This window comes from Eulemur rufifrons, chromosome 21 (genome assembly GCF_041146395.1).
Source record: "Eulemur rufifrons isolate Redbay chromosome 21, OSU_ERuf_1, whole genome shotgun sequence".
Lineage (NCBI taxonomy): Eukaryota > Metazoa > Chordata > Mammalia > Primates > Lemuridae > Eulemur > Eulemur rufifrons.
This window is the reverse complement of record NC_091003.1, coordinates 26039579-26065271: the sequence shown is the minus strand read 5'-3', so window position 1 is coordinate 26065271 and position 25693 is coordinate 26039579. Positions and strand designations below refer to the sequence as shown.

General features: G+C 63.4%; 1 protein-coding gene across 5 annotated transcripts; it reads right to left on the bottom strand.

Annotated features, from left to right (window-relative positions):
• Nucleotides 1-564: 564 nt before the first annotated feature.
• TANGO2 (transport and golgi organization 2 homolog) lies at nt 565-19652 on the bottom strand. 5 transcript variants are annotated; one of them, XM_069496948.1, is made up of 9 exons: nt 19562-19652; nt 12884-12972; nt 10477-10596; nt 9654-9768; nt 7510-7580; nt 5886-6108; nt 3857-4010; nt 2634-2738; nt 565-1584 (listed from the first exon to the last, which is right to left on the bottom strand). In XM_069496948.1, exons 1-9 carry the CDS (start codon nt 19615-19617, stop codon nt 1483-1485), a joined length of 1035 nt encoding a protein of 344 aa, XP_069353049.1. In that variant the 5' UTR covers nt 19618-19652; the 3' UTR covers nt 565-1482. The 5 variants fall into 5 exon arrangements, with proteins under 5 accessions (XP_069353049.1, XP_069353050.1, XP_069353054.1 ...); XM_069496949.1 differs by lacking the exon at nt 5886-6108; XM_069496953.1 differs by lacking the exons at nt 3857-4010; nt 5886-6108; nt 7510-7580.
• Nucleotides 19653-25693: the final 6041 nt, after the last annotated feature.

Below are 25693 nucleotides of genomic sequence, written 5' to 3'. Positions count from 1 at the left end.
CCTTGGGCCTGGGGGCGTGGGCTGGGTTGCTGCTGGGAACCCTGTCCGGAGTTCAGAATGAACCGTGGAGGGCATGAGGCCCCAGCGGTGTGGTCGGGGCGGGGAGGCCCCTGCTCCTCCCCAGGCTGGGAAGCCCTGGTGCAGGTCCACACCTGCCCTGCAGTCATGACCCCAGAAGGCAGGGAAAGCCTGGGGCTCAGTGTTGGATACGAGGCCCCCTTATGCTCGGCCCAGCCCGGGGACACACGCCCCAGAGTGCTGGCACACGAGGAGCTCCGGGGCTGAGTCAGAGCACGCTCGGGCCTGCCCTGCTGCCCCTCCTGCCACCCCTGGGCCTCCACAGTTGATCTGGGGAACAGGCCACCAGGCCTCTCCCTCCAAGGGTCCCCGTGGGGCTCCCACGGCCACCTGGTGAACCCCGGTACCTACCGTGTCCCACGTGCACGGGCCCTCTCGCAGCAGCAGAGGAAGCGGAAAGCCTCGTGCAGGCGTCCGTGCGCCCAGCGGCTCCCGCCAACGCCTGGCACACAGGGAGGGGCCTCGAGACGCACACACACACTCGCCACAGCCGCAGTTTATTATCAACAGCTTGTGTTCAAGGACAGATTCCCCGAAGTCCGACCCGCTGAGGAAGACGGCAGGGGCCGGCTGTGGCCACTTGCTGACACGGGCTGGCAGCACCCACGGCCCCCAAGTGGGCCAGCAGGGTCCCGAGAGGCCCAGCACACATGGCACCACCCAGCACGCAGGGGACCACCCAGACACCCGAGACCATGCGGTGCACGGGTAGGACCACCGACTCCACCACCAAGCCCGTGTTTCTGTCCTGAGAGTGGGCTCTTCTCAGCCTTCCCCGTGCCTGTGTCCACACGTGGCCGGTCTCCTCTGCGGGACGGCCGGTTGCTGGGAATCGGAGCACGCCTGGGCCCTATGGCCCCCGGGAGGGGGCCACTTATAAATACAAGCCTACTTCTGTCATCTGAGCCGAACAAAGACCCACCGGCCAGAAGCGTGGGAGGAGTGAAAGGCACCCCCGCCTGCCAGGGACGTGTGTGCACGCGTGTGTCTGTGCAACCGTGCGTGCGCACACGCCGCTGTGTGGTGCACCCATGCACGTACCTGTGTGCATGCCTGTGCACGTGCAGGCCTGTATCACGTGCCGTGTGCGCGCATGTGCGTGCCTTTGCACGCGTGAGGGGCAGGCCCAGGTGTAGTCACGCTTTTACAGCGCTGCAGGGCCCATCCCAGACTGGTATCAAAACTTGCCCCCCATTGGCATGAGGGCGGACCCTGAGCTAGGCACAGGGACACAAGACAAGAAACACACAAACGAAAAGCCCCTGATCCTGGGGGACGCTGGCCGAGTCCCAGGCAGTGCCGTGTGGCCAGGGAAGTTGCCCTTCCAAGCTGGCCCTTGAGGAAGGGCCTCCCATGAGCCTGCTGGCTGCGCCCGGAGGTGGGGGTTAGCTCTGCAGAGTGAACTCATGGGTGGCGGTCTCCCAGCGGGAAGGGTCCTTGTCCAGCATGCTGCGCTCGGTGAAGGTCACATGGCCCTCTGCGTCCACGAGGATAATGGTGTTGGTTCTGAAAAAGAGCACAGGCCACATGGTCACCCCACGTCCCTCAGCCTCTGCCCTGCCTGTCAGGGCACAGACGGAGGGGCCAGATGGAAGCAGGGAGGGGCAGCCCCAGCCTGAGGGACGTGGGGGCTGTGGGGGTATCTGGGTGCCCACAGCCAGTGAGTCCTGTTGCCCCGCTCTCAAACACCCCAGCCTGCCCCGCCACTCTCACACGGCGGCCTTGGGCTGCCCTTGCACTTGTCACTCAGGGCACCAGGCTCCCGGACACCTGGCCACGCCTGCACACCAGGGGCCTTGACCTCTGAGAGGTCGAGCCCTCCACCGCCTGGGGCCCGCCCAGGCCTTCTCCACCTGGAAGACTCCCTCCTGTCTCCTCCGTCGGCACCCAGGCCAAGTCAGTCTCCAGGGCCCAGCGCTCCCCTCCTCTCCTCTGCAGCCCTCCCCATGGCAGGCCCTCGCAGACGGGGGCCGCCCAGCACAGGCCGCCACCCAGGGTGGGCACACACTGAGGGCTCCCCATGGGCCTGGCCCCAGCAGCCACGCAGCCAGCCAGGGGCAGACCTGGCGCCGGCCTCCCCCCTGCACACGGATCCGTGTCAGCAAACATGTCCGTCGTGAAAGTAGCCTGTGACGGAAGACGGGCTGCAGGGACCAGTACCCGGCACCGGCCGAGAGGAGGGCCGGCACCGCGCAGGCGCGCAGCCCGCGGGCCTGGCCACAGTGCTGGCCTCTCCCTGGTGCCATCCTGCCCCTCGTGGCTGTGTCCTGCTCCTCATGCTGGGGGACAGCCGGGGCCCACAGAGGAGGCAGTGGAAGCCCTGGGAGCCTCGAGCTCGGCCTGCAGGGCGCCCGGAGCCCGACAGTTAACCTGGAGTGTGCTTGCCACCGCGGCTGTGTCTAGACAGGACAGAGGATCTGGAACCCACTCGGCGGGGGAAGGAGCGTGGCCCCGGCCAGCTATGGAGCGTGGGGAAGCTCGGTTTCTTGGCCGGCCCTCCAACCGGGAGGTGGGACGCAGGCTAGGAAGGTGCTGCGCTGGCAGCCCCGTCATACCTGGTGCCGTAGCCCGGGCCGCGCACGCACACGGCCGCGTACTTGTTCAGTATGGGCTGCACGTACTCCTGGCCCTGGTCCTCGATGGCCGGGTCTGGCAGCTGCCTGCAAGGACCGGGTGGGGTGGCTGTCAGTCCCACCGGCAGCCGTGTCCAGCAGGGTGGCCCTGCCCGCCATCCTGGCTGGCTTTAGAAAGCGGCTGGGAGGAGCCGTGTGGATCATTCGTCCACTTTTCTAGTCAGGCTGCAGACCTCCATCCACCCTTCCACCTAGGACCCATCGCTGAGCCCCGGTTCTACGTGGCACGCACGGTCCCCGCCTGCCCTGAGGGGTGCCCCCCGGCCATCTGTCCACTCCAGCCCTGTGATGTGCCAGACACCATGGCCAGTGCCCGGCTACAGCTGCCAACGAGTAGCCAGGGCCTGTCACAGGCCTGTCCAGCATGGCACGGGGACCAGGGGCAGCGTGGACTCATAGCTGGGAGGGGGCTCCCCCAAGGGGGATACTGAGGCTGAAGGCTGGAACCACAGCTCAGAGGCCCAGAGCAGGGGGCTGGCAGGGAGAGGAGCAGGGGGCAGCTGTGGGGGCTCCTCTGAGGGGTGGGCTGGATGGGGTGGGAGTAGATGCTGGGTGGCCCGGCAGGATGGTGGCCTGGCCTGGGTGGAAAGGGAGGGACGTGGGGGCTGCCACACCGGGTTGTAGGAAGGCTGGCTTGGCGAGCACTGGGACCCCGGCTGGGGCGGACAACACCAAGATGCCCAGCATCCGAGGTGGTCACCTAGAGGCTGCCTGAGGGGCCTGGGGGCCCACGGCCGAGGGAGTCGCTGAGGACCGTCCCCTGAGGCAGTTCCTGCGTGGCGAGTCCCTGCCTCCCACTCCGCCCACAGTCGCTGGCGGCCGAGCCTGTGGGAAGCTCCATCAACCTGGCCACTTGCTGCTGTGGTGTGTCTCTTCCCCGCCCCGCCCCCACCCCCGGTTTTCTGAATGCCTGGAATCTTCCAGAGTCTTCCACGAGCCCTCGGCATCCAGCTGCTCTGGGACCCACGTGAGCCTGCATGGAACCCCAGGCCCAGGCCCAGGCGGTGCCGCCTCTCACTGGAAACCGCAGCTGCCCACGGGGGCAGGCGGGAGGCAGAGGACAGTGTGTCCGTCAGGGCCCCGCAGCCGTGAGCCGGCCTGGGCACCACCACCGGCCTCCCTCCTCTCCGCCCTGGGAGACTCACGCCTCTTCGTTGCTGAGCACGTCCAGGAGCTGGGCGACCAGCACGTCCTTGGGCAGCGCCTGGCTCTGCGCCACGGCCTCCTGGAAGAGCCGCTTCCCGAAGCACAGCTTCCTCCAGGGCGTGTCCAGCAGCGCGTTGCTGAGCCCGTAGACCCCTGCAGGGAGGTCAGCCTGGCCATGCAGAGGCCCCGCTGTGCCCTCTCGGGGTGAACCCACCCGCCCAGCGCAGGGTAAGGCGCCAGGGCTACGGCCGGGGTGGCACAGCCAGACCAGCCCGAGGCCAAGCCACCCCCACGCTCCGGCACCTTCCCTACACCCATGCCAGACCCACGTGTGTGACAAGGGATAGAGAACTCAACCCGGGGCAGGGGCCCATGGGAGGCCCTGGCGCACAGATGCTAAGCAGCTTGAGTGGAATAAACAACTTACAATCCAGAGGGGACAACGGGGGTGGTGGAAAGGGAGGCGCCTCCAACCTCACCCGTCTCTGAGCCAGGGTGGGGGGCGCCTGAGCAGCCCGAGGCCGGGGGGGGCCCACCGAGGTCAGTCCCGACTCACGTCGGCACTCAGGAAACCCCAACACTGGGGACAGCCCTACCCAAAGGGTGTGGGCAGGGCCTCAGCCAAGCAGGTCCCACCTCTGCACGCCAGCCGGACTCTGGCTGGGGGACCCGGGGGTCCTGGCGCAAGGACTCTGAGCTGGGGTTTCTCAGAACCAGTTCCCAGAGTGCTGACAGAGGTAGGACCAAAAGGAAAAGGTTTCTCATGTCACAAAAGTGAGGGGCACAGACGTGAGGTCGAGAGGCGCCTCGGAACCTGTCCACCAGAGGCGCGGGCGGTGGGGACGGCCTGCTCAGGGCTGTGCCCTGACGATGCGTCAGGGATGCCAGGACGCCACCCTCTGCCCTGCCAAACCCCCAGGTCAGGATCTCGGCCAAGTCTGACATTGCTCCAGCTGCTTCCCAGGGAAACGGCCCTGGCCCTGCTGGGGTCCCCTCCGCCATGCCACCCGCCCAGGTGTCCTGGTGTCTTTTCCACCAGGAGTGACCGGAAGGCCATCCAACTGGGTCACCATGCCCAAGGAATGGAGCTACCTCACGCCATACACAGAAGTTAACTCAAATCGGACCAGAGACCTAAATGAAACCTAAAACTGTGAAACTCAGGAGAAAAAAGGGGAGAAGCTTCGTCACCTTGGATGAGGCAATGGCCTCTTAGATCAGAAACCAAACAAAAAAATAGAAAAAAGGGACTTCGTCAAAATTTAAAGCTTTGTGCTTCAGAATATGCCAAAAGGAAAGTAAAAAGAAAGCGCACAGAGCGGAAGGCAATCTTTGCAAATCATATATCGGATGAGAGACGTGTAGCTAGAATGTACAAAGAACTCCTACAACTCAAAAAGTCAACCAATTTGAACACGTTCCTCCGACGCAGGCACACGAACGGCCAGCAAGCACGTGAAAGGATGCTCAACGTCGCTCGCCGTCAGGGAAGCGCACATCAAAACCACAGGGAGACACCGCCTCACCCCCACTGGGACGTGTGACCACACAGCCGGTGCCGCTGAGGGCTGGGACAAGCTGCGACACCCACGCACTGCCGGGAACGCGAAACGGTGCAGCTGCTTTGGGAACAGTCTGGAAGTTCCTCGAAAAGTTACCCAGGGCTGCCATGTGGCCCAGCAGCTCCACTCTCGGGAACACGACCACAAAGACACTTGTTCCCATGGGGTTGCGGCAGCAGCATCCACAGTAGTCTAAAGGCGGAAACACATGCTACGTCCCTCAACTCAGAACGGACACAAGGGCCAGGAACACGCGTGTCTGCACAAACACGTTCGTAGCAGCGCTGATCACGGCGGCCAACAGGGAGCAGCAACTCAAGTGTCCGTCACCGGACGGCTAGAGATGCACACGGTGTCCACCCGCGCCGTATCACTCAGCCGTCAAAGGAGACACGGCGCTGACGGAGGCCACAGCCTGACAGACCCTGAGAACACTAAGGGAACAAGTCCGTCCCACACCACGCACCGCACGGTCCCGTCTGTGTGGAATGTCTGGACCACGCAGCTCTTAGAGCCAGAAAGCAGGTGGGCGGGGGCGGGGGCCGGGGAAGGGGCGAGGCAGGGACTGCGACCGTCCTGGGACGAGGTGGAGGTGACGGCCGCACGGCTTTGTGGACGGACGGAGACCTGCTGGATGGTGCTCTGCACACGGGTGAGCCGTGCTACGGCTGGGTCGCGTCTCAGTAAAGCTGTCGTTGCAAAGAAGAGTGACGCTGCTCAGTGGGGGGCCGAGGGGTGCACAGGGTGGAGGTGGAGAGAGTCTCCCCAGGACGACAACTTAGCAGAAAACAAGCGTTTCCAGAGGCAGGGTCTCGGGCACTGAGAGCCGAGGGCGTCACGCGGTGGTTACAGCTGCACCCTGGGGCCTCCGGGCCAACGTTCAGACCTGGGGGCTGAGGGGCCTCTGCCCCCTCTTGTGTCCTTTAGTCCAATTCTCTCCCAGGCAGGCACGGGCTCAGGGCAGCCCAACAATGTGCAGACCACGAGGCCAACTCCGTGGGCACAGACCCGCCTCATCGTGCACCCCGACCCCACAATGCTGAGCTGACGGGAGGCCCGGGGACAGGCCCTGCCCCAAGAACTGGCCGAGACAGCCAGAATAATCCTTCCCCAGCTCGGGACCAGCCAGGGCCGCGGCCCTGCTGCGCCGCACATGTCTGCAGCCGCGCCTCGTCGTCTGGTGCTTGGGAGCATGCGCGGGGCAGCAGGGGGACATGGGGAAGCCCCCTCTAGGCAGATGCCTCCTCTGAGGGTCTCCACTGGCCCGGGTGTCCTGGCCTAGATGCTACCCCAGCTTCAGGCTCTGAGCCGCCAGGGCCACCTACGGCCAAGACGTCACTGGGCAGATGTGGGAAGCTGGGAGCCAGCCCTGGTGTGGGCGAGGCAGGGACCACAGGACTCAGAAGAGCCCTGAAGCTCCACTGCGCCTTTCCTGGGGGTGCCGCTTTGTCCCGGAACAAGACGCAGACCACCTTCCCCATGACGTGGCTCCCAGGCCGGGGCACCATGACACACTCTGCCCATTGCCGGGACTGGCAGAGGCGGCTTCCAAGATGAGGGAGGGGACAGAAGGGCACACCAGCAGGAGGCTCAGGCCAGGCAGAGGCGCAGCGCCAAGGCGGAGGGGGCGAGCGGCACAGTGTGGATGGGGCGGGGGACGAGGCCCCGAGGGTGCGGACCCAGGAGCAGGCTGGGACTGGGCACGGGAGGTGTGCGTTCGTGCGGGGCAGGGCCCAGTGCGCACGTGTGCCCCAGGGAGGGGCCCAGGCGAGAAGCCCGGGTGGTGACAGCCCCAAGGCTGAGAGGGGACAGGCAGGGCCCAGGCACACTGGGTGGCACAAGGACGTAGGGCAGAGATGGGGCGCAAGGTGGGGCTGGGGGAGGCCGGCAGAGCTGCAGGGCTACGGTGGGAAGCCCAGAGCAGGGAAGGCCGTGGCGGTGGCGGGGAGGGTGCAGACCAGAAGGCGCACAGATGGCCAGGAGTACAGGCCCGGGACAGCGCTGCGACAGGGCCTGGCCCCGAAAAGCACAGGGGAGTCCCCTGCACAGGAGCAGCCCCCGGCGCTGTCGGCACACCAGAGCAGGCTCACCTGGCGTCAGGACGATGGGCTCGGGCTCCCCCCGGTTTCCATAGTAGCAAATGACATCTCCCCTTGCCGTGCTGTGGACCACAGGGAGAGACGGTCAGACGTGAGCCACGGGGCATCCAGCTCCCAGCGCCGCCCAGCAATCCCACAGCCCTGGCCCTGGGGCCCCGGCTGGAACCAGCACAGCCCGCTGCGGCCAGGCCGGGGACCACTCAGGGCCCAGCCCCTCGGGGGCCGGACACTAGGGGCGTGGAGACTGCAGCTGCTGTCCAGCACCACAGGTGCACTCCTGGCTGACACTGGGGACCCCCAGCCCCAGAGGCACGGCATCCAAAGCCCCTCCTGCCTCGACGCACGCCTCATGGCGTGGGCTTGCAGGCGCAGCCTGTGGTGCTGACTGCAGGGCTGAGCCCCGCCCACCATCACCAGCCCCCTCTTCAGGGCCCACCCCCCGCCACAGGGCTCGTCTCCCAGGCCTCTGGGCAGGTGGCCCCAGGGTGATGGAGATTTCAGAACGACGAGCCAAAGGTCTCATTTTTCTCTTCTCTTGTGCTAAGTGTACACTTTAAAATAGTTACAATGCAACCGAGCCAAAAACGTTCCAGTTCCTCAGTACTGCAGGCAGCCTTCTAGAACTTGGAACACCTTTTGTGCAAACTAAAGAGGGACTCTTTGTGGCCTTCCCGGGCCCGAGGCTGGACAGGGAGCCCTGTGTCTTCAGGATAAAGGGACACAGGGAGAAGGCCATCGTGGGCACCGGGAGTCCTGCCTTCCTCCCAAGGTGCTGCCCACCAGGCAGCACCCGCCCCCCACCCCAAGCAGCTTCTGGGACCCCCAGTCTGCATCCACACTCCTACTCGCCACGCCTGGCATTTATTTGGCAACTTTCTTAAGACGTTTGGCTAATGATTTCAGAGACTTTGTTTGCAGGCAAAATGCTCTTTTGAACTTTACGTGTAAGGGCCTGTAGAATCGGCACCCATGCTGGGGCCGCTGCCGGTGGCGCCTCAGGCCAGGCAGAGGGTGGGTCTGAGCCAGGATGAGCCTCCCTCCCTTCCAGGCTTGGCATTCTCCTTGGCACCCACCAGCAGGGTGGTCACCGACCTCCCACACCACTGTCCTCCAGCCTCTGCCCTGGCAGGCGCCGGCTTCTACCTGACCCGTGGTCCCCTCTCTGGACACGCCTGCCCTCCTGGGTGTAGGCAGGCAGACCCCAGCTGCAGCCTCTGGGAGCCAGGAGAGCTGCCCAGGCTCCGGGGAGCCCAAGCCCCCCCAACATAGGAGCCATCCGCCCACGCATCCACTCAGAGAACGGCACCCTCAGCACCCAGCCGTGACACGGCCTCTGAGCACCGAGTCCCACTGGTGGCACAGCCACAGGTCTGATCTCCCGGGGCTGGGTCAGGTCTAAACGGAACTACAGAGAGTGCAAAGCGGCCCCCAGCTTGGGGAGCACAGAGCACAGAGACCAGGAGCCGCGCAGGCCTGAGCGGGCAGGAGGGCTCCGGGCAGCGAGTGCCCAGCGCCAGGCCCCGCCCTTGGCCCTCCTCCCAGGGACACTGTGACTGCACAGCCTCCACCTGGAGAGCACTGTCCGTGCAGTGCAGGGTGGGGCTGCGTGTGCCGTGTGCCACGGACACGCAAAGCACAGCGCGCCTGGGGTGTGAGGGCCAGGAGACGGGCCACATACCTTGTGGAACGTGCAGTCTCGGGACAGGCATCTGGGCACGGACCGGCCACCCTCCCGTCTGCCTGTCCTGGCGGAGCCCCTGCGCTAACAGCACTCACCGACTTCTGGGACACTGGGACGGGGAGACGCCACCTCACGACGGGCAAAGCACACGGAACCTCTGCAGTTCCACGGCCGCACCCCTAACGGGAGCCTCCCCGGAGCGCCCAGCCTCTCCCGGCCAGGACTGCCTGTGGGGGACGCCCAGCTGGGGCCATTTCACGCAGCTGCCCTCGCCGTCTCAGCTCCTGTCCCCGCGCTGGCGGATCTGGGACAGGCAGGGTCCTCAGGACACCCACCCGGCCACTGGGAGGGACATCCCTGCAGAGGCTGCCGTGGATGCCCCCCACACTCCAAGCGGAACCGGCGTCCCGATGAGCCCAGGGGCGAGGCCGCCGATCCCTCCCCGCGGACGCACCTCAGGTCAGCCGCTAGGAGGTTGAAGCCGTTGTACAGGTGGCCCTCCACAGAGACCTTCTTCAGGTAGGACAAGCTGTCCACCTCCGTGGTCAGAAAGTGGGTCACCAGTTCACCTGTGGGCAGGGGACAGGTGCCTGTGGCTGAGGCTGCGGGGAGGAGCCCCTCCCCCCAGGAAGACTGGCAGGGGCCCCGCGGGAGGACCAGGCAGGCGAGGGGAGACCGGAGCCCTGCACGGGGCGGCTGCTAATCAGCCACGCCTCCTCGACCCGCCGGCCACAGAGACCGTCACCGAGAACTCTGTTCATTCTGAGTTTTAAAAAATTTCCCCCATTACGTCTCCACGTGGAAATCAAGCACCAAGGAAAGAAACCTCCAGTGCGTACAAGGTGCACCCACAGAACTATCCTCTTGGGGAAGGCATCTGCTCTGCCAACATTCCACAGGCAAGGGACAATGACACAGTGGCCAGGAGTAACACATGGGGTGGCAGGGGTGCGGGGGTCAAGCCCGGAGCGTGCTCCCCAGAGGAGCGAGCCACGTCTGTGCAGGTGCTGCAGGGCCAGGCCAAGGGCGAGGCCGAGGGCTGGGACACGCACCCTCCCCTGGGTCTCGCCCTGCTCCTGGCTCTGCCGCCGGCGCCTGCGGCAGACCACTCGGCAGTGGCGCTGGCCTGGAAGCCGCCCTCCACGGGGCCCAGCCTGCCCCCAGCTGTTCCTCGGCCCCACCCCCTGCACCCCAGACCTGCCTCTCGGTACCCTGGCCCCGTCACCGTCACTGGTGCGCCCCAGCCACCTTACCTCGGCCCCACCCGCCCGCCGTACCTCGACCCCGGGCCGCGTGGTCCAGCCGGGGCTGCAGGTAGTTGGTGAGCGCCGCCAGCTTCCCATGCGTGGTGATGCCCAGCCAGGTGCCTCCCTCCTTGCCCTCCTCCATGTCCAGCCCTGTGGCGGATGACAGCGTTACCACCAGCAGCGTCACCCATTTGGCTCCCCTGCCCTGCCCCCGTCCGGTCCAGGAGACGCACTGCACGCTCCGCCCCTGGCGGTGGGATGGTGGCCCTGCAGGACGACCCCAGGACCAGTGCCGGTGCGTGCTTCCGGCACGGCCCTCAGAACCCTGAGCCGGACAAACCTCTCTCCTCTACGCACCCAGCCTCAGGGGTTCCTCTCCAGCGACACAGACGGACTCAGATGGCAGCACAGACCAGAGGGGAGCAAGCTGCACAGGGCACCCCGGAGGTCTGACCAGCACGTGTGCGTGAGGAAGCCACCCGGGGCCAGGGAGAGCCGCCAGCACCCACACAGGGCGGGGGACGCTGCCTGTTCCCAGATGCCAGCCTGGAAGACCTCAGGGTTCAGGGGACACTGGGAAAAGCAGATGGGGCCTCATCCAGGGGTGGGACAACCTTGAGCAAACTTAGAGAGAGGAGGAGAGAGAGACCGAAGAGAGACAGCAGGAGACAGAATAAATGCATTTGGCAAATGACACTGTCACAAAAAAAAAAAAAGAAAGAAAGAAAGAAAGAAAAACTACTTGAAGAATAGCCAAATTTTACAAATTTGATGATTTGCATTTCTAACAATTCTCCAGTAATGGTGATGCTACTGGCCCAAGCACCACACCTGGAGAACTTCTGGTCTAAACTTTAGTGCACAACTTGGCAACGCCAGACAGCGAGAGAATGGGGACCCTAGCGGCACCGCAGCTGGGTGGGAGCCAGCGTGCGCTGGTATGCCAGCCGCCACCAAACCACACGAGGGTGAACAGTTCCATGAGGCTGGAGCTCCCGGCTGGGGTTGGCACCCATTCAGGGGCACAGGCCCAGGAGCCAGGGAGAGGGACAGGCCCGGACAGCCACGAAGGCCAAGGAGCTGGGCCAGGGTAACCCTCTGTCTGAGCCTCCATGTCCCCCTCTGCAAGCCCCCGCTCTGAGGGCACCAGTCCCTGGGCCTCGCCATGGCCTCCTGCACCAGCCTGCCCTGTCCCCCACGCCGTCCACCCTGCCTGGGATGGCCGGGGACTTTCCTGGCTGCGCCACGGGCCCTCCACAGCCCCGCCTCTGGGAGAGCCATGGTCAGCCCTGTGGGGTTATGGGCCTTCACCTCCGGACAGAGGCGCCATTGCGGCCCCCTGCACAGCCACGCCCCCAGCTGGGGCAGCGGAGGTCTTGTGCCACACGTCTGGGCGTCTCCAGGGTCTCCTGTGTGGTTCTGATGAGGCCGAGACCCAGACCCCTCGCCCCTCGCTCCCAGCCAGCCCGGATGCCGCCAGCTGCCAGGCCTCCAGCCCCTCCTGCCTTGGACGTTTTTGTCCTCCTCCACAGTGCCAGGGCCAGCCAGCCTCGGCAGCACCGTCCTCACACCACTGCTGGGCTGCCCGGGAGTCCCCTGTTGAAATCCCACGGCCGAGCTGTTACAGACCACCAGCGGGGGCCTGGGAGGCACAGGGCATACACAGCATCCCAGGTTCGAGAGGCCACATGCCTGGCCTGGCGGGCACCCTGGGCACCCCCGTTGGCAATGCCAGGCTGCCCTGGGCCTACCTGGCGCCTGCCCCACAGGCAGAGGGACCCCTGGCCTGGCCAGCCAGGAGACTCCGGTCCACCACACGGGCAGAAACTGCTTCCTGTCCACCAGGACCTCGGTGAGGCTGGTGTCTGGGAGGGACCCGGCTGGCCCTCCCTGTCCGCCCTGCGGGAGTCCTCACGGCAGGCACAGGGCACGTGGAGGTGTCAGCACCGGCTCCCCACCTGCATGTGCCCACCCCAAGCCTCTGCTGCCCAAACTCAGGGCAGCCATCTCGGGGCAAGGGTGCTCGTGCACGAGCAGAAACACGAATGCAGACACACGCGTGTGCACACCACTGGACCGTTTCACAAAGTGACAGGAGTGTGGACCTGGACCTGCTCGGCACAGGAATCCATCCATGTGTCCATGGTGAAAGGACGGGTCCAAATGAAGCCAACCGATCGCTCTGCACCATGGGGTCGCACGTGAGGACTAACGCGTCTCCCGGGACCCACAGCAGGGAGAGCCGGTGCTGGGCGGGTGGCGCCAGGGGTGCCCAGGGCGGGGGCTGGCCCGGACCCTGAGCCCTGGTGTCCACTCACGCGCCCCACGTGTGTGCTGCGACGCGGCGCCGTCACTGTGGGGACCACTGTGGGACTGCGCCAGGGGCTGCTCGAGGCCACACGGGGCAGCCACCCGCCAGGCGTGAGGGAAGACTCACCGCTGAGGATCTCGTTGTTGCTCCCCCAGAAGTCAGCCAGCTTGGAGGGTCTGTTGTAGAACTCGTCCCTGTTGGCGGCCAGGATGAGCCTGCGAGAGGAGGGCACGCTGACGGTCTCGGATGGACGCAGCAAAGCCACGTTTTCTTCTCTCGTTAACGTATCCAATTCGCCCCAGTGCAACATGGGCAAGGCCTCACTGCACCGCATGGGAGGAAGGTCCCCAGGGGACAGGCAGGAGCCCCACGAGGACACACGTCCACAGCACTCAGTGGCAGGAGGCAGGTCCCCCGGGCCCTGTGGGACAGCCTTGGCCCACCCTACACACACCCCCGCCCCGGCCACCTGATCAGGCCGGGCCAGTGGCAGGCGCAGGTGAGGGTCCCGCATGGCTGGCACCAAGCAAGGCCCAGGAGCCCATGCTGGAGGGTGGGGCCGTCCCTCCTCTGCCATCTGTCCCCCTCCATGAGAACGCCCACAGCCAGCCATGGGCCCCTAGAAACACGAATTCGAGGACGCAGGTTGAACAGCAGCAGTATGTGGGCCTCCGAGCCGCTCCGTCCTGTGTTTTACGGCGTTTGTTTGTTGGGGGGTGGGTAGGAGTTCTTTTGCATTATGAATCAAACAAGTATTTCTTTTAATTAGGAAAGACACTGTCAATTTTTTTTGTTTTTTGAGACAGAGTCTCACTCTGTTGTCTGGGCTGGAGTGCTGTGGCCTCAGCCCAGCTCACTGCAGCCTCCAACTCCTGGGCTCAAGCGAACCTCCTGCCTCAGCCTCCCGAGTGGCTGGGACTACAGGTGTGCACTACCACACCCAGCTAATTTTTGTATTTTTTGAGAGACGGGGTCTTGCTCTTCCTCAGGCTGGTCTCGAACTCCTGACCTCAAGTGATCCTCCCGCCTCAGCGCCCCAGGCGCTGCCAAATTTTTAGAGCTCTGGTTTTAAGGGAAGAATACTGAGTTTCACGTTCCAGCTTGGCAACTGAAAAATAAGGAAGGACACAATGGGGACTGCAGGTGGAAGGGTCAGTTCCTGTGACGTCAGTTAGACCCATGGGTCTAAGAAGTCATGGCTGCAAGACCCTCTGAGCACAGATGCAGCAGCCACCGCAGCTCCCAGGAGCAGGGCATTGGTGGTCAGCTGTCACATCGTGAGTCTGAAACCAGGTTGTGGTGTTGAGATCCTGACAGGTGTTGAAAAATAATTTTTGCATGGATTACTGCACGCTGGTTTCACAAACCAACATTGGCTCGTGGTGAAATGGGAAAGAAAGACATTCACAAGATCAAGTGTGAAACTGTTATCACCCCCACCGCCCAAGCCGTTGGAGGCCTTTCCACCTGTGTGCACACAGGTGCCCCGCACTCTGCACCTGCCCCGCAGCCCCCGGCCCGCAGAGCCCCAGGGAAATGCTTTTGGACGTTACCAGGGACTGTGCGTTGCCCCGGCACCCTCAGCGTCTGCCGTGGAAGCCTCACCACCTCCAGGGTGCCCCATGCAGCTGGCCCTGACCCCCACCTGCAGCGACGCCTCATCCCGTCCACGCAGCTGGCTCCAGTCCTAGGCCACGTCTCGGGTGGGAGGGGGAGGTGGTCACTGTCCCTGATACAAGCCGCAGCCATGTATAGAACTGTCCTCTGAACCTCCAACAGCCACGTTCCAACCTGGACCCCGGCCTGAGTATCCCACCGTGCCTGCACCTTCTGGGCAGAGGTGCCCCCGCCCCTGCAGCAGGGGCTGTAGCAGAACCCGCCTTTCCTGGCCCTGGCTCCGCTCCGACCAGCAGTGCGTCTGCCCCAGGCCTGCACAGGTCAGTCCTGGCAGAAGGTGCCCACTGGCCATGGGCTGGATGGTGGTCAGGAGGAGGGAGCACTCAGGACACACCAGGGGCCAGGCTGACAGCTCCTCCGCCCCTGGGGGTGGGGTCAGGCCCCACGGGGTCCCGTTCAGGTGTTCTCTCTTCAATACTGCTCCCCAAGTCCCAGAGCCCGCGGGCGAGTGGGGGATGGGGCGCCAGGGAGTGCCCTGCCCACCGGCCCGCCAGCACTGCCTGAAACCAGGCTGGCGCTGTCGGCTCCAGGTGCCGGTTCTTACATAATGCTCCGGCAAAGGAAAAATAGAGAAAAAAATTATTAAGAGAAGCTGACTGAGCAGAGCCTTCTGTCCTAAGATGTTCAACTGCCTATTTTTAAACAAGCAGCAACTACATGGGTTTGCCTAATAATTCACGAACATTAATTGCTGGGCTATTTTTATTCCAGGAGTCGCTGTTTGGATGAATTGCTGGTGGTTTGCCGGGAATTTCGTGACATGTCTAACTCAGGGATGAACTGGCGCGATGAGCACCCACATCGAGCTCCAGATGAGAGGAGGTAACCCCCGCAGTCCACTCGGGGGGCTGCAATGCGAATAAAAACCATCTGTGCCCAGTGCCCAGAGAGCCAGGGATGTGCCACCACGGTGAGGGGCTCTGAGGATGCCAAGTCACCACAGCTGCTTTTTGTTTTGTTTCAATAATTGAAACCACTAATTAATTGTCCATCACCATCCACCCCACACTGTTTAGCGGTGCGAGTGTGTGCACTGTCTGGGGGATGAGTGTGTGCACTGTCTGGGGGATGAGTATGTGCACCGTCTGGGGGATGAGTGTGTGCACCATCTGGAGAGTGAATGTGTGCACTGTCTGGGGGATGAGTGTGTGCATGTCCTGGAGGGTGTGTGAACCAGCTGGAGAGTGAGTATGTGCACCGTCTGAGGGTGAGTGTGTGCACCATCTAGGGGATGAGTGTGTGCACTGTCTGGGGGATGAGTGTGTGCGCCTCCTGGAGGGTGTGTGTGCACCATCTGGGGGATGAGTGTGTACCATGGGGGGGGTGATTGTGTGCACCCTCTGGGGAATGAATGTGTACCGTCGGGGGGGTGAATGTGTGCACCCTCTGGGGGATGAGTGTGTACCATGGGGGGGGTGAATGTGTGCACCCTCTGGGGGATGAGTGTGTACCGTCGGGGGCAGGGTGAATGTGTGCACCCTCTGGGGGATGAGTGTGTACCGTCGGGGGCGGGGTGAATGTGTGCACCCTCTGGGGGATGAGTGTGTACCGTCGGGGGCAGGGTGAATGTGTGCACCCTCTGGGGGATGAGTGTGTACCGTCGGGGGCGGGGTGAATGTGTGCACCTTCTGGGGGATGAGTGTGTACCATGGGGGGGGTGATTGTGTGCACCCTCTGGGGGATGAGTGTGTACTGTCGGGGGGGATGAGTGTGTGCACCGTCTGGGGGATGAGTGTGTACCGTCGGGGGGGGGTGAATATGTGCACCCTCTGGGGGATGAGTGTGTACCATGGGGGGGGTGAATGTGTGCACCCTCTGGGGAATGAATGTGTACCGTCGGGGGGGTGAATATGTGCACCCTCTGGGGGATGAGTGTGTACCATCAGGGGGGGTGAATGTGTGCACCCTCTGGGGGATGAGTGTGTACCATGGGGGGATGAGTGTGTGCACCGTCTGGGGGATGAGTGTGTACCATGGGGGGAGTGAATGTGTGCACCCTCTGGGGGATGAGTGTGTACCGTCGGGGGCGGGGAGTGTGTGCATCCTCTGGGGGGTGGTTTGGCGTAGGTACTCTGGCCTGCAATGCAGTGACAAGACCCTCAGTGATGACCCCACAGAAGCTGCCCCAAGGGGCAACAGGTTATCCAGCAACCACTCTGGGCTGGAGCCAGCAACGGGATCAGCTCAGGAGGGTCGACAGCCATGTTTGAAGAGGGGGATTGTGTGCCTGCTCTGTTATCCTGTTGGGGGTGTCCTGGTTTTCCATGATGTGTATCAAATTACCTGAGTGGCCTAAAGCCACATCCCTCTATTATCCTAGTCCACGGATCAGGAGTCCGGCCCAGCTTGGCTGGGTCCCCTGGGCAGGGTCTCCCATGGCACAATCAAGGTGCTGGTCAGGGGCTCCAGGGAATGCCTGTGCCCCCAGCCTCAGCCTGCCCTTTTCCCTGCCAGACACCCCAGAGCCAGAACAGAAGCAGCCGCCAGAAACTCCCTGCACGCGTCCCATGAGGCAGGGAAAATGCAGCATGTACGCCGGTTGCCCAGTGGCAGCGTGTTTAGTCTTTGGCTCAGGGCTTTGGAAAACGTTCAGGGAAATGCTGAGGCCACCCGGAACGGCAAGACCCAGGAGGGCAGGTCCTGGCAGTGATGCACAGGTTCTGAGCCAAAGCAAGAGAGACCTGTGTTGACCCTCTTCCCCTCCACCGAGGCATCCTCCCCGGAGAGTTGAGGATCCAGGTGCAGGACAGGTCCCCTTGGGCAAAGGCACACAGACCTGGCCGGCTCCCCCAGGGTACAAGTTTTCCAGGGCTGCTGTGACCAAGTGCCACAGACTGGGCAGCTCCAACAACGGAAACGTGCTGTCTCACAGTTTTGGAGGCTGGAAGTCCAAGGTCAGGGTGTCAGCAGGGTTGGCTCCTTCCAGGGGTCTTCTCCCTGAGCGCACACTGCCTCCCCGTGCGTGTCCTGATCTCCTCCCATCTTACCCATCAGGGCCCACTCATGTGACCTCATTTTACCTTAATCACCTCTTTCACGGCCCTGTCACCGAACACAGTGACAGTCTGCGGCACTGGCAGTCAGGGCTTCCACATGTGAGTGTGACGGGGACATGGCTCTGCCCACAATACCCTGTGGCTGTGGACGGCCCAGGCCAGGGGTCTGTCCTCTCACTGGTTCTGCCTCCTGGGAATGGACTTAAAGGGACTGTCCCCTCACTTCCCCGAGAGCCAGCTATGGTGGCCACAAGGTAAACCGTGGGGGCAAAGCCTGGCTTCAAATTGGCATTTTCCACCCGGGTTGCCTTTGCCTGTTTCCCAGTTACCCTGCTGTTGCCAAGGAGGCAGCAGGAGGGAAACAGGGAGTGAAGGATGACCCCGGGGTCCCAGGCTGGCCTGAGGTCAGGGTGACTCATGGGATGCGGTGAGGAAAGCTACGCAACCCAAACCAAGCCTTCAGGCCAGCCCGAGGCGTTGCAGCCACCAGCAGCTGGGGTCCTGGCTGAGGCCGGAGGAGAAGGAAGCCAAACGCCAGCCACTGCCTGGTGCCCACCGAGAAACGAGTTGGCCAGTGGCTTTGCTCGGTTCCTGCTGGCCATGTTCTTCCTCCAGTTTTACTTCAACGCAGGTGGTCAGAGTAACTGCAGGGAGCAGCGTGGCCAGTGGGCTGCGGCTGATCTGGGAGTACAAGCGAGCCAGGCACGGGCTCGGGCACCGTTGGGCTGTTCTCTCCGTTTAAGAACTTCTCCGCTAGAGTTGTTTTGCTGGCACCTGGGAGTTCACACGAGCACAGGAGGGCGCCAAAGGGCTGGAAGTTGCCACATCTCAGCTCCAAGTTCACCTGCATCCCCGCCTGCTGGTGCGGCTGGGCCCACGTTACGTTTTGTCAGCAGAGGGCGCTGCAGAGACACTGCAGGAGGAACGGCTTTCACAGCAGCGCGGTGGCACACAGCAGTGCATGGTAGTGACCAGTGGCCAGCACCTCCCCCAGCAGCCACCCTGTGACAGTCCCTGGAATCCTAGAAGACAGATTTCCAGCAGGTTCCATCAGCACAGCAGCCCAGGGACTTCTTGGCCATCCAGCAGGCCATAGCTATGTCCTCTCTAGCAAGGCCTGGGTCTCCGCTGGGGTGCCCCCGACACCCCATCTCAGCCCTGGGGACAGTGGCTGTCCCTCACCTGTGCTAGTCCTGTATTCTTGAGTTCTGGTCACTTCTCACCAGCTAGGCCGTCACTACTCCAGTCCCCTGTGGGAGTCAATGGTTCTCTCTGTACATGGTGCTTTCCCTGCAGGATGCTGTCTGCTGGCGGGACACTGGCTCATTCAGCTCGCTGTCGGGGCTGTTCAGAGTCACCTCCCAGACCCCGACCTGGCCCTCCAACCAGCCCTCCGCAGGAAGCGAAAATGCTCAACACTCTTCATCGTCCCAGGCCTGAAATGAGTGAATTCAGCCAGTCGGGCAGCACGGCATCCACGCAGTTTCGCATAGTGACTTAAATCTGAGCACCTCACGGAAACCGTTCGAATCATTTCTGGTGCAGATTTTAAAATGATGAGAACTTCCCAGGCCATTGCCCAAGACAGCGGGCTCAGATGTTACTCTGGGGTGTGGGTTACATCTCTGCCTCATTCTCTGTGTGGATAAATGTCGGGGTGCCCCTGAGAGGGAGGTGCAGCCGCCCAGAGCCCAGGGTTGGCAGGGAGGATCCGGCTCAGCCTCCCTGCCTCAGTCACCAGCCTCCTCCGTCTGGTCCCCACAGACCCTTGGACGCTGCTGCCGCCACCCGGGCTTCCCGCCGGCCCCACGGACCAGCCAGCCCAAGTTGGGCCCTCACTCACTGACACCGTTGCCCCGGTTCTGCAGCCCCGACCCCCCCCCCAGGGCCCACAGAACTGTGCCCTTGCCCGCACAATCCCCTTCCGAGGCTCAGTCTTCAGGTCTCTGTGCGTCGCCTCAGAGTCCCCGCCACCACAAGGCATTCCGCCAGCACCCCGCAGCGAGGGCAGGGCCAGGCACGTGCAGCCCACGCACTCTCAGCCTGCCCCTGCCCCTCCCACACACAGCGGTGTGAGGACTGACCGGTCCCCGGGACCCGCCGGGCGTGGCAGGCGTGGAGCGGGGGTTACCTGTACGCATTTTTGGAAACAGGGCGAGGATCAAACTTAAAGAAGATGATGCACATGGTTGCCAAGGGGGGCTTTGCTGTCACGGGGCCACGAGGTCTGCGGGAAAAGGAAAATAACGAGTTAACAGCCCAGAACAGAACCACCTGTGCAGTGCTCACATGTGGACACTGCGAAGCTGGCCAGTGCCACACAAATGTCTCCCAACCTGCGTGCTCTTCAGCACCGGCCAGGCCGCCCCTCCACGCCCACGAGGCTCGCAGGTCCTGGCCAGATCCACCTCCCAAACCCACCCCGCGGCCCTAAACTGAACACCTCTCCAGCTCTGTGGTGCCGGGTGGCAACAACGAGGACAGGAGCCAGGTGTGGGGCTGGGGCCAGCAGGCAGCAAACCCTGCCCTGCTCGCATGTGCCCTCCCCTGCAATGGCACCAAGGGAAGCGCCCTCATCTCCACCTGCAGCCGCGGCCCTGCATGTCCCACTCACCTGGGGGGCAGGCCCTGCCCGGCACACACGCCCACCACCCTACAGGAGCCTGCAGCGTAGACAGGGACACGCGCCGGGGCAGAGGCGTGGGCATGTGGGCGCGCACCAGGCACTGGGCGAGCACAGGCCTAGCGCACGGCCCTCCCCACGTGGCGCAGCAGGCGTTTCCCCACAACCAAGGTGAGGACTGAGATGAGATGCCAAGACCACCCCTGCAGACTCAGCAGCTCCCGAAGATGTGCATGTGTGCAATGACCTAGTGACAGGGCCTCAGGGCACAGCCAGTGCCTGCAGCAGGGACACGGGATGGCCAAGACACCGTGCAAATACTGCAGGGAGCTGAGATGAACTGGGGCGGGGGTGGAGGTGGGTGAAGATGTGTCCAGAGGACATGCGCAGATGTGAGTCTCTCGAGGTGTGTGTGTGAGTGCACGGACACGTTCGCGTGTGTGGCTGTGTGCACAGGTGCATGTGTGCATGTGTGGCTGTGTGCACAGGTGCATGTGTGCATGTGTGGCTGTGTGCACAGACACGTTCGCATGTGTGGCTGTGTGCACAGGTGCATGTGTGCATGTGTGGCTGTGTGCACAGGTGCATGTGTGCATGTGTGGCTGTGTGCACAGACACGTTCGCATGTGTGGCTGTGTGCACAGGTGCATGTGTGCATGTGTGGCTGTGTGCACAGGTGCATGTGTGCATGTGTGGCTGTGTGCACAGGTGCATGTGTGCATGTGTGGCTGTGTGCACGGACATGTTCGCATGTGTGGCTGTGTGCACAGGTGCATGTGTGCATGTGTGGCTGTGTGCACAGGTGCATGTGTGCATGTGTGGCTGTGTGCACAGGTGCATGTGTGCATGTGTGGCTGTGTGCACGGACATGTTCACATGTGTGGCTGTGTGCACAGGTGCATGTGTGCATGTGTGGCTGTGTGCACAGGTGCATGTGTGCATGTGTGGCTGTGTGCACGCGGGCATGTGTGTGTCTAGCGGAGCCCACTGCACTCCAAATGCACCAGCACAAGATGCCCTAGGGGTCAGGGAGGGTCGATTGAATGGCCCCCGTATGAAAGGCAGATGGTCCCACTAAAGCAGGCGTGGGCTCCTACCCAGGAGGCCTGTCAAGTGGGTCTGTGCATCGGGCCTGGCTGGGGGCAGGAGGCCGGGTGAGACACCCAGACGCAGCCCCTCCTGCCCCTTGTCTCCAACAGGCTGTGGCCGACAATCCCCGTGGCTCTGGGAGAGGCCCTAGCCCCGGGGAGAGTGAGAGCTCCCTGTCACCCCCCTTCATTAGTGCCACTGCTCCGATTCTTGGGTCTCTGAAACCAAACCTTTCTGCATTCTTTGTCTCAGAACTCAGGACGAGGACAGTTCTGTCACATCAACCCTGCATCGAAGTTGGTGCCAGCACCATGGGGGCAGGTGGGCGGGCAGCAGGGGCTCAGCCACAGCCTATGGCCAGCACCACAGACACGACCTGGGCTCAGAGCCGTGACATCTCCCCACTGGCTGGTCTGGCCCGGGGAAGGAGGCGCCCAGGATTCACTCCACTATCTGTGAAAACTGGCCCACTGCCATCCCCAGCTGGCACCCAGTGGCCACGTCCTGAGTCCACTGTGGGACCCAGGCCTGCCTGGCCCCGAAGGGGCCCCAGAACTCAGCCTCAGCTCAGGGGACTGGGCCTGCATCCCTCCCTGGCCCCCCTCTGTGCTGGGCCCCTGTAGGCCTGAGAGTCAGGGGTGGCCACTGGGGATCAATCCTCTGCCCAGGGAGGAGGCCATGGTTTGCAGGTGCAGTGTCACCATGGCGATGCGTGTCATCTGCAGAAGCAAGGGCGCTGGGGGGGGACGTGCTGCCATTGGAGAGGGGCTGCGGGCCACCACCCTTCCTAGGATGGTGAGCCGAACAGTGTGCCAATGCAGGGGGCCATGGGGAAGGGGTCTGCAGGTCGGAAGTGGGCGGGTTCCTGCCCTGGGTGCTCTGGCAGGGCCACTGGAGGCCACCACTCCAGGCCATGCAAGCTATTGGGGCCAACTCTCCGGGTAAAAATAACCCCATTTCCCAAAGCCACAGTTAGAACCACAGAGTGAAACCAGCACCATGAGCAAGAGCCAGCGCAAAGGGACCTGCACGTCGAAACCAAGCATGCTCTGTTTGCAGAAAGAAAAGAACAGCTTGAAGATATTTGCAAGGAGAAGGAAGTAACAAAGGGTAACCCAGAAGGGTTCCGAAGCACCAAGAACTTTTAGAGAATTCTTTTGGAAATGAAAGCTACAGTGATGGCAGATTAAAGCTCCGCAGTACATCCAAGAGCAGACTGGTGAGGCTGACGAGACGGGCACACAGAACCATCCAGAACGCAGTGCAAGGAGATGGGGGTAGGCTGGGCCTCAGGGGGCCCAGGTGTCCACCTGCCAGGTGCCGCTGATGGGGGTCCCAGCACCCACCAAGTGACCCAAAGGCGCAGGCCCCTCACCCTGGGGAGCCAGCCTCTTGAGTGTGAGAACCCCGGCTATGGGCTTTGCTGGAATCCCACTGGCCCAGTGTCCTGGGGTTGCCTGAGGACAGCATGACCAGGGCTCTTCTGGGGGCCATCCACCAGGTCATGCCCTGCTGGGTGTCACGACGAGGCCATTGCTCTCAGGCTCAGCTGACCTGGGCCTTTCTGGGCTGCTCACCGGCTGCTGCTGAGGCCACTGACCCAGGCCAGACAGAAAGACCCCCCAAGGTGGTCAGCTGCAGGACCCACTGTCCCGGGGTGGGCAGGGGACCAGCCTTCCAGGCAGCAGTGGCAGGGAGGGCCCCATGGTCTGAGGGAAGGCCATGGACAGCCCACGGGCAGCCTGGAGCTGGCAGTGTGGGCATAGAGCCCAAGGCTGTGGCCTCGATGAAGACGCGGTCATTGGGAGGGAAGGACCAGAGGAAAGCCAGCCCCTGGGCAGGGGACCATCAGGAACTGCCTTTCTCTCCAACCCCTCGCCCCCCAGCTCTGGCCAGCAGGCCACGTCCTCGCTTGCCAGCTTCACTGTCCCCACTAGGGCCTCTACTTGGCCTAGGCCCCCGTATGTTCCCTCAGCAAATCCACAGGGCCCCACAAGGCCAGTGTGCCCCCACCCGGGCCCACCATGGAGCTCTGACACCCTGCCCACGGGCCACCATCTCATTCCTGCTCACCTGCCAGGCTCTGAGAGTGAGCCTTGGACACAACCCCATCCTCTAGGTCACTGTCATCGCACTGCAGGCTGGGTGCAGGGCAGGCGGGGGCGTGGGGGGCAGGAACCACCCCACGGGGCAAACACAGGGGCCCAGCTCACGCCACCCTGCCTGGCCACTCAGGGCCACTCCCCACAGCTCCCATGGCCGGCAGAGTGGGAAACCGGGGGAGGCTCGGCTCACCCTCTGGGCATCTCTGTGCTGCGGGGAGCTTGCCCTCGAGGACACCGTGCTGGAAAGTGCAGGAGAGGGCGGTGTCCCAGGGAGAACCGTGCCGAGTTTTCCTGGTGGCACCCCAGCCCTGCCTGTCCCCACCCCACCCTGGGCTCCGCACACAGGCCAAGCCCTGACGGGGTCTCCACATGTCCTTGGCAGCCCAAGGAGGCCACAGCGTGATCAAAGCCATGTGGGGCTCCGGGGTTGCTCCCAAGGCCCAGAGGGCCAGAGCCGACCACAGAGAGAGCAGCTGGAGGAAGAGGCAGGCAGAGGCCGGGCCCAGCGGCAGCCTCGCCCATGGGCCTCACGGCATCTGAGCATCTGCACGAAGCTGCATCGTCCTGCACCAGGTGCCACCTGCCCCAGGGGGCTGAGGTGGCCATGAGGGCAGCGAGCACACAGCAGCAGCCTGCCGACAGCGGCCGGGTGGTCACGTGCCCAGCACTCGCTCCCCCATCCCCTCACCCAGCCTCACAGCAACTGCAGCAAGGGAACAGGCCACGGGGGAGGTGGGGAGGGCCCCCGCCAAACAGGGGCAGGTTCCGCAGAACCTGGCTCCCTGGGTGGGTCAGACCAGTAGGGGACCTGGAGGGGGCTGGGCCAGGGCAGCCCGGGCAGGGAGGAGACAGCTGAGGTGCTCCTTCCTCACGGTGAGATCCCTCCTCAGAGTCCCAGGTCACACAGCAGGGACATGGCAAGGTGGGCCTGGCAGGGCTCCTGCGGGCTGGACTCTGGGTGCAGGAGCGCTGAGCCGGCCACCCAGAGCAGGCACACGTGGGGTGGGCGGTCACGTGGGCCTCCTGGACCCCACACCCACTCCCTGGAGGACCCCAGACGGCCAGGACGCTCCCAGCACTGGATCCAGACCTGTTCATCTGTACCGCCCCGGCACAGTCACTCTGCCCAGCCATGTCGCGGAATCGTCCGGAAGCTGGCATGGCTCCACAGGGGCCCTGCTGCCTTGCTCTTCACCCTGTGACACGGCCCACTGACCGACCTCCGCAGTCTGTGAGAAGCCCCTGGGAAGGCTGGTGGGTGACAGGGCAGCTGGCTTCCTCCTGGCCACGAGGGTCACTATGCCCACATGTCGTCCCACTAGGGGCACCGTCTTGAAGGCAACTGGCACGACACAGGGATAGGGCCAGGCCTCGCCAGGCCCACGGGGATGGAAGAAGTGTGGCCCGGGCCGGGGAGCGGAGGCTGTGCCGGCAGCAGTCAGGAGGAGCCACACACGGGGGCCAGAGCAGAGCCTTGAGGCGGCCGAATGTCCTACCACTTGTCCACGACACCAGCGCAGCAAGACATGGCGTGTTGGCGTGGCATAGTGGCAGGCTCCCCCCGCCGGGATGAGAAGAGGGGCGCCCTTCCCACCACCACCTGGGGCAGCACATCATTTCACGCTCACCGCAGCCCAGGGGGGTCCTGGCTGGCTCAAGCCCCAGGCCACGGAGCCTCCGCACCATGGCTTCCTTGCGATGCTGTGCTCCACTGCTGCACAAGATGACCAGGCAACCTTGGTCACAACCAAAGATAGCATGTGAAAAGCATGTCACATGCTGCTGATCTCCCGTGAACTCTGCCAAGTTACAGCTCTTTTAAAAACTACCTGGAGGCCGGGCGCAGTGGCTCATGCCTATAATCCCAGTACTCTGGGAGGCTGAGGCAGGAGGATGGCTTGAGCTCAGGAGTTTGAGACCAGCCTGAGCAAGAGCGAGACCCTGTCTCTACCAAAAATAGAAAAATTAGCGGGGCATGATGGCGCCTGTAGTCCCAGCTACTCGGGAGGCTGAGGCAGGAGGATCGCTTGAGCCCAGGAGTTTGAGGTTGCTGTGAGCTAGGCTGACGCCACGGCACTCTAGCCTGGGTGACAGAGCAAGACTCTATCTCAAAAAATAAATAAGTAAATAAAAATAAAAACCAAAACCACCTGGAAAGGAGCAGGGACCAGCATGAAGTCCTGTCGAGAGGACGGCCGCAGCCTAGACGCAGGTTCTCTCTGAAAGCACCGGGCTGGGACCATGTTGCGGTCACTCCCCCAGGGACTGCGGTTCAGGCCAGGTGGGTGCTCGAGGCTGCCACTGCACAGATGAGGCCAGCACGCCCACTCCTCTCGCCCACCTGCCTGCCTGCTCACCGGTCACTGGGCCGGGGGCTCCTGTCGTGTCCTGAACTGCCCAGCAACAGTCTGCTCGGTGGCCTCCACCAACCGGGTGTGCACCTCCG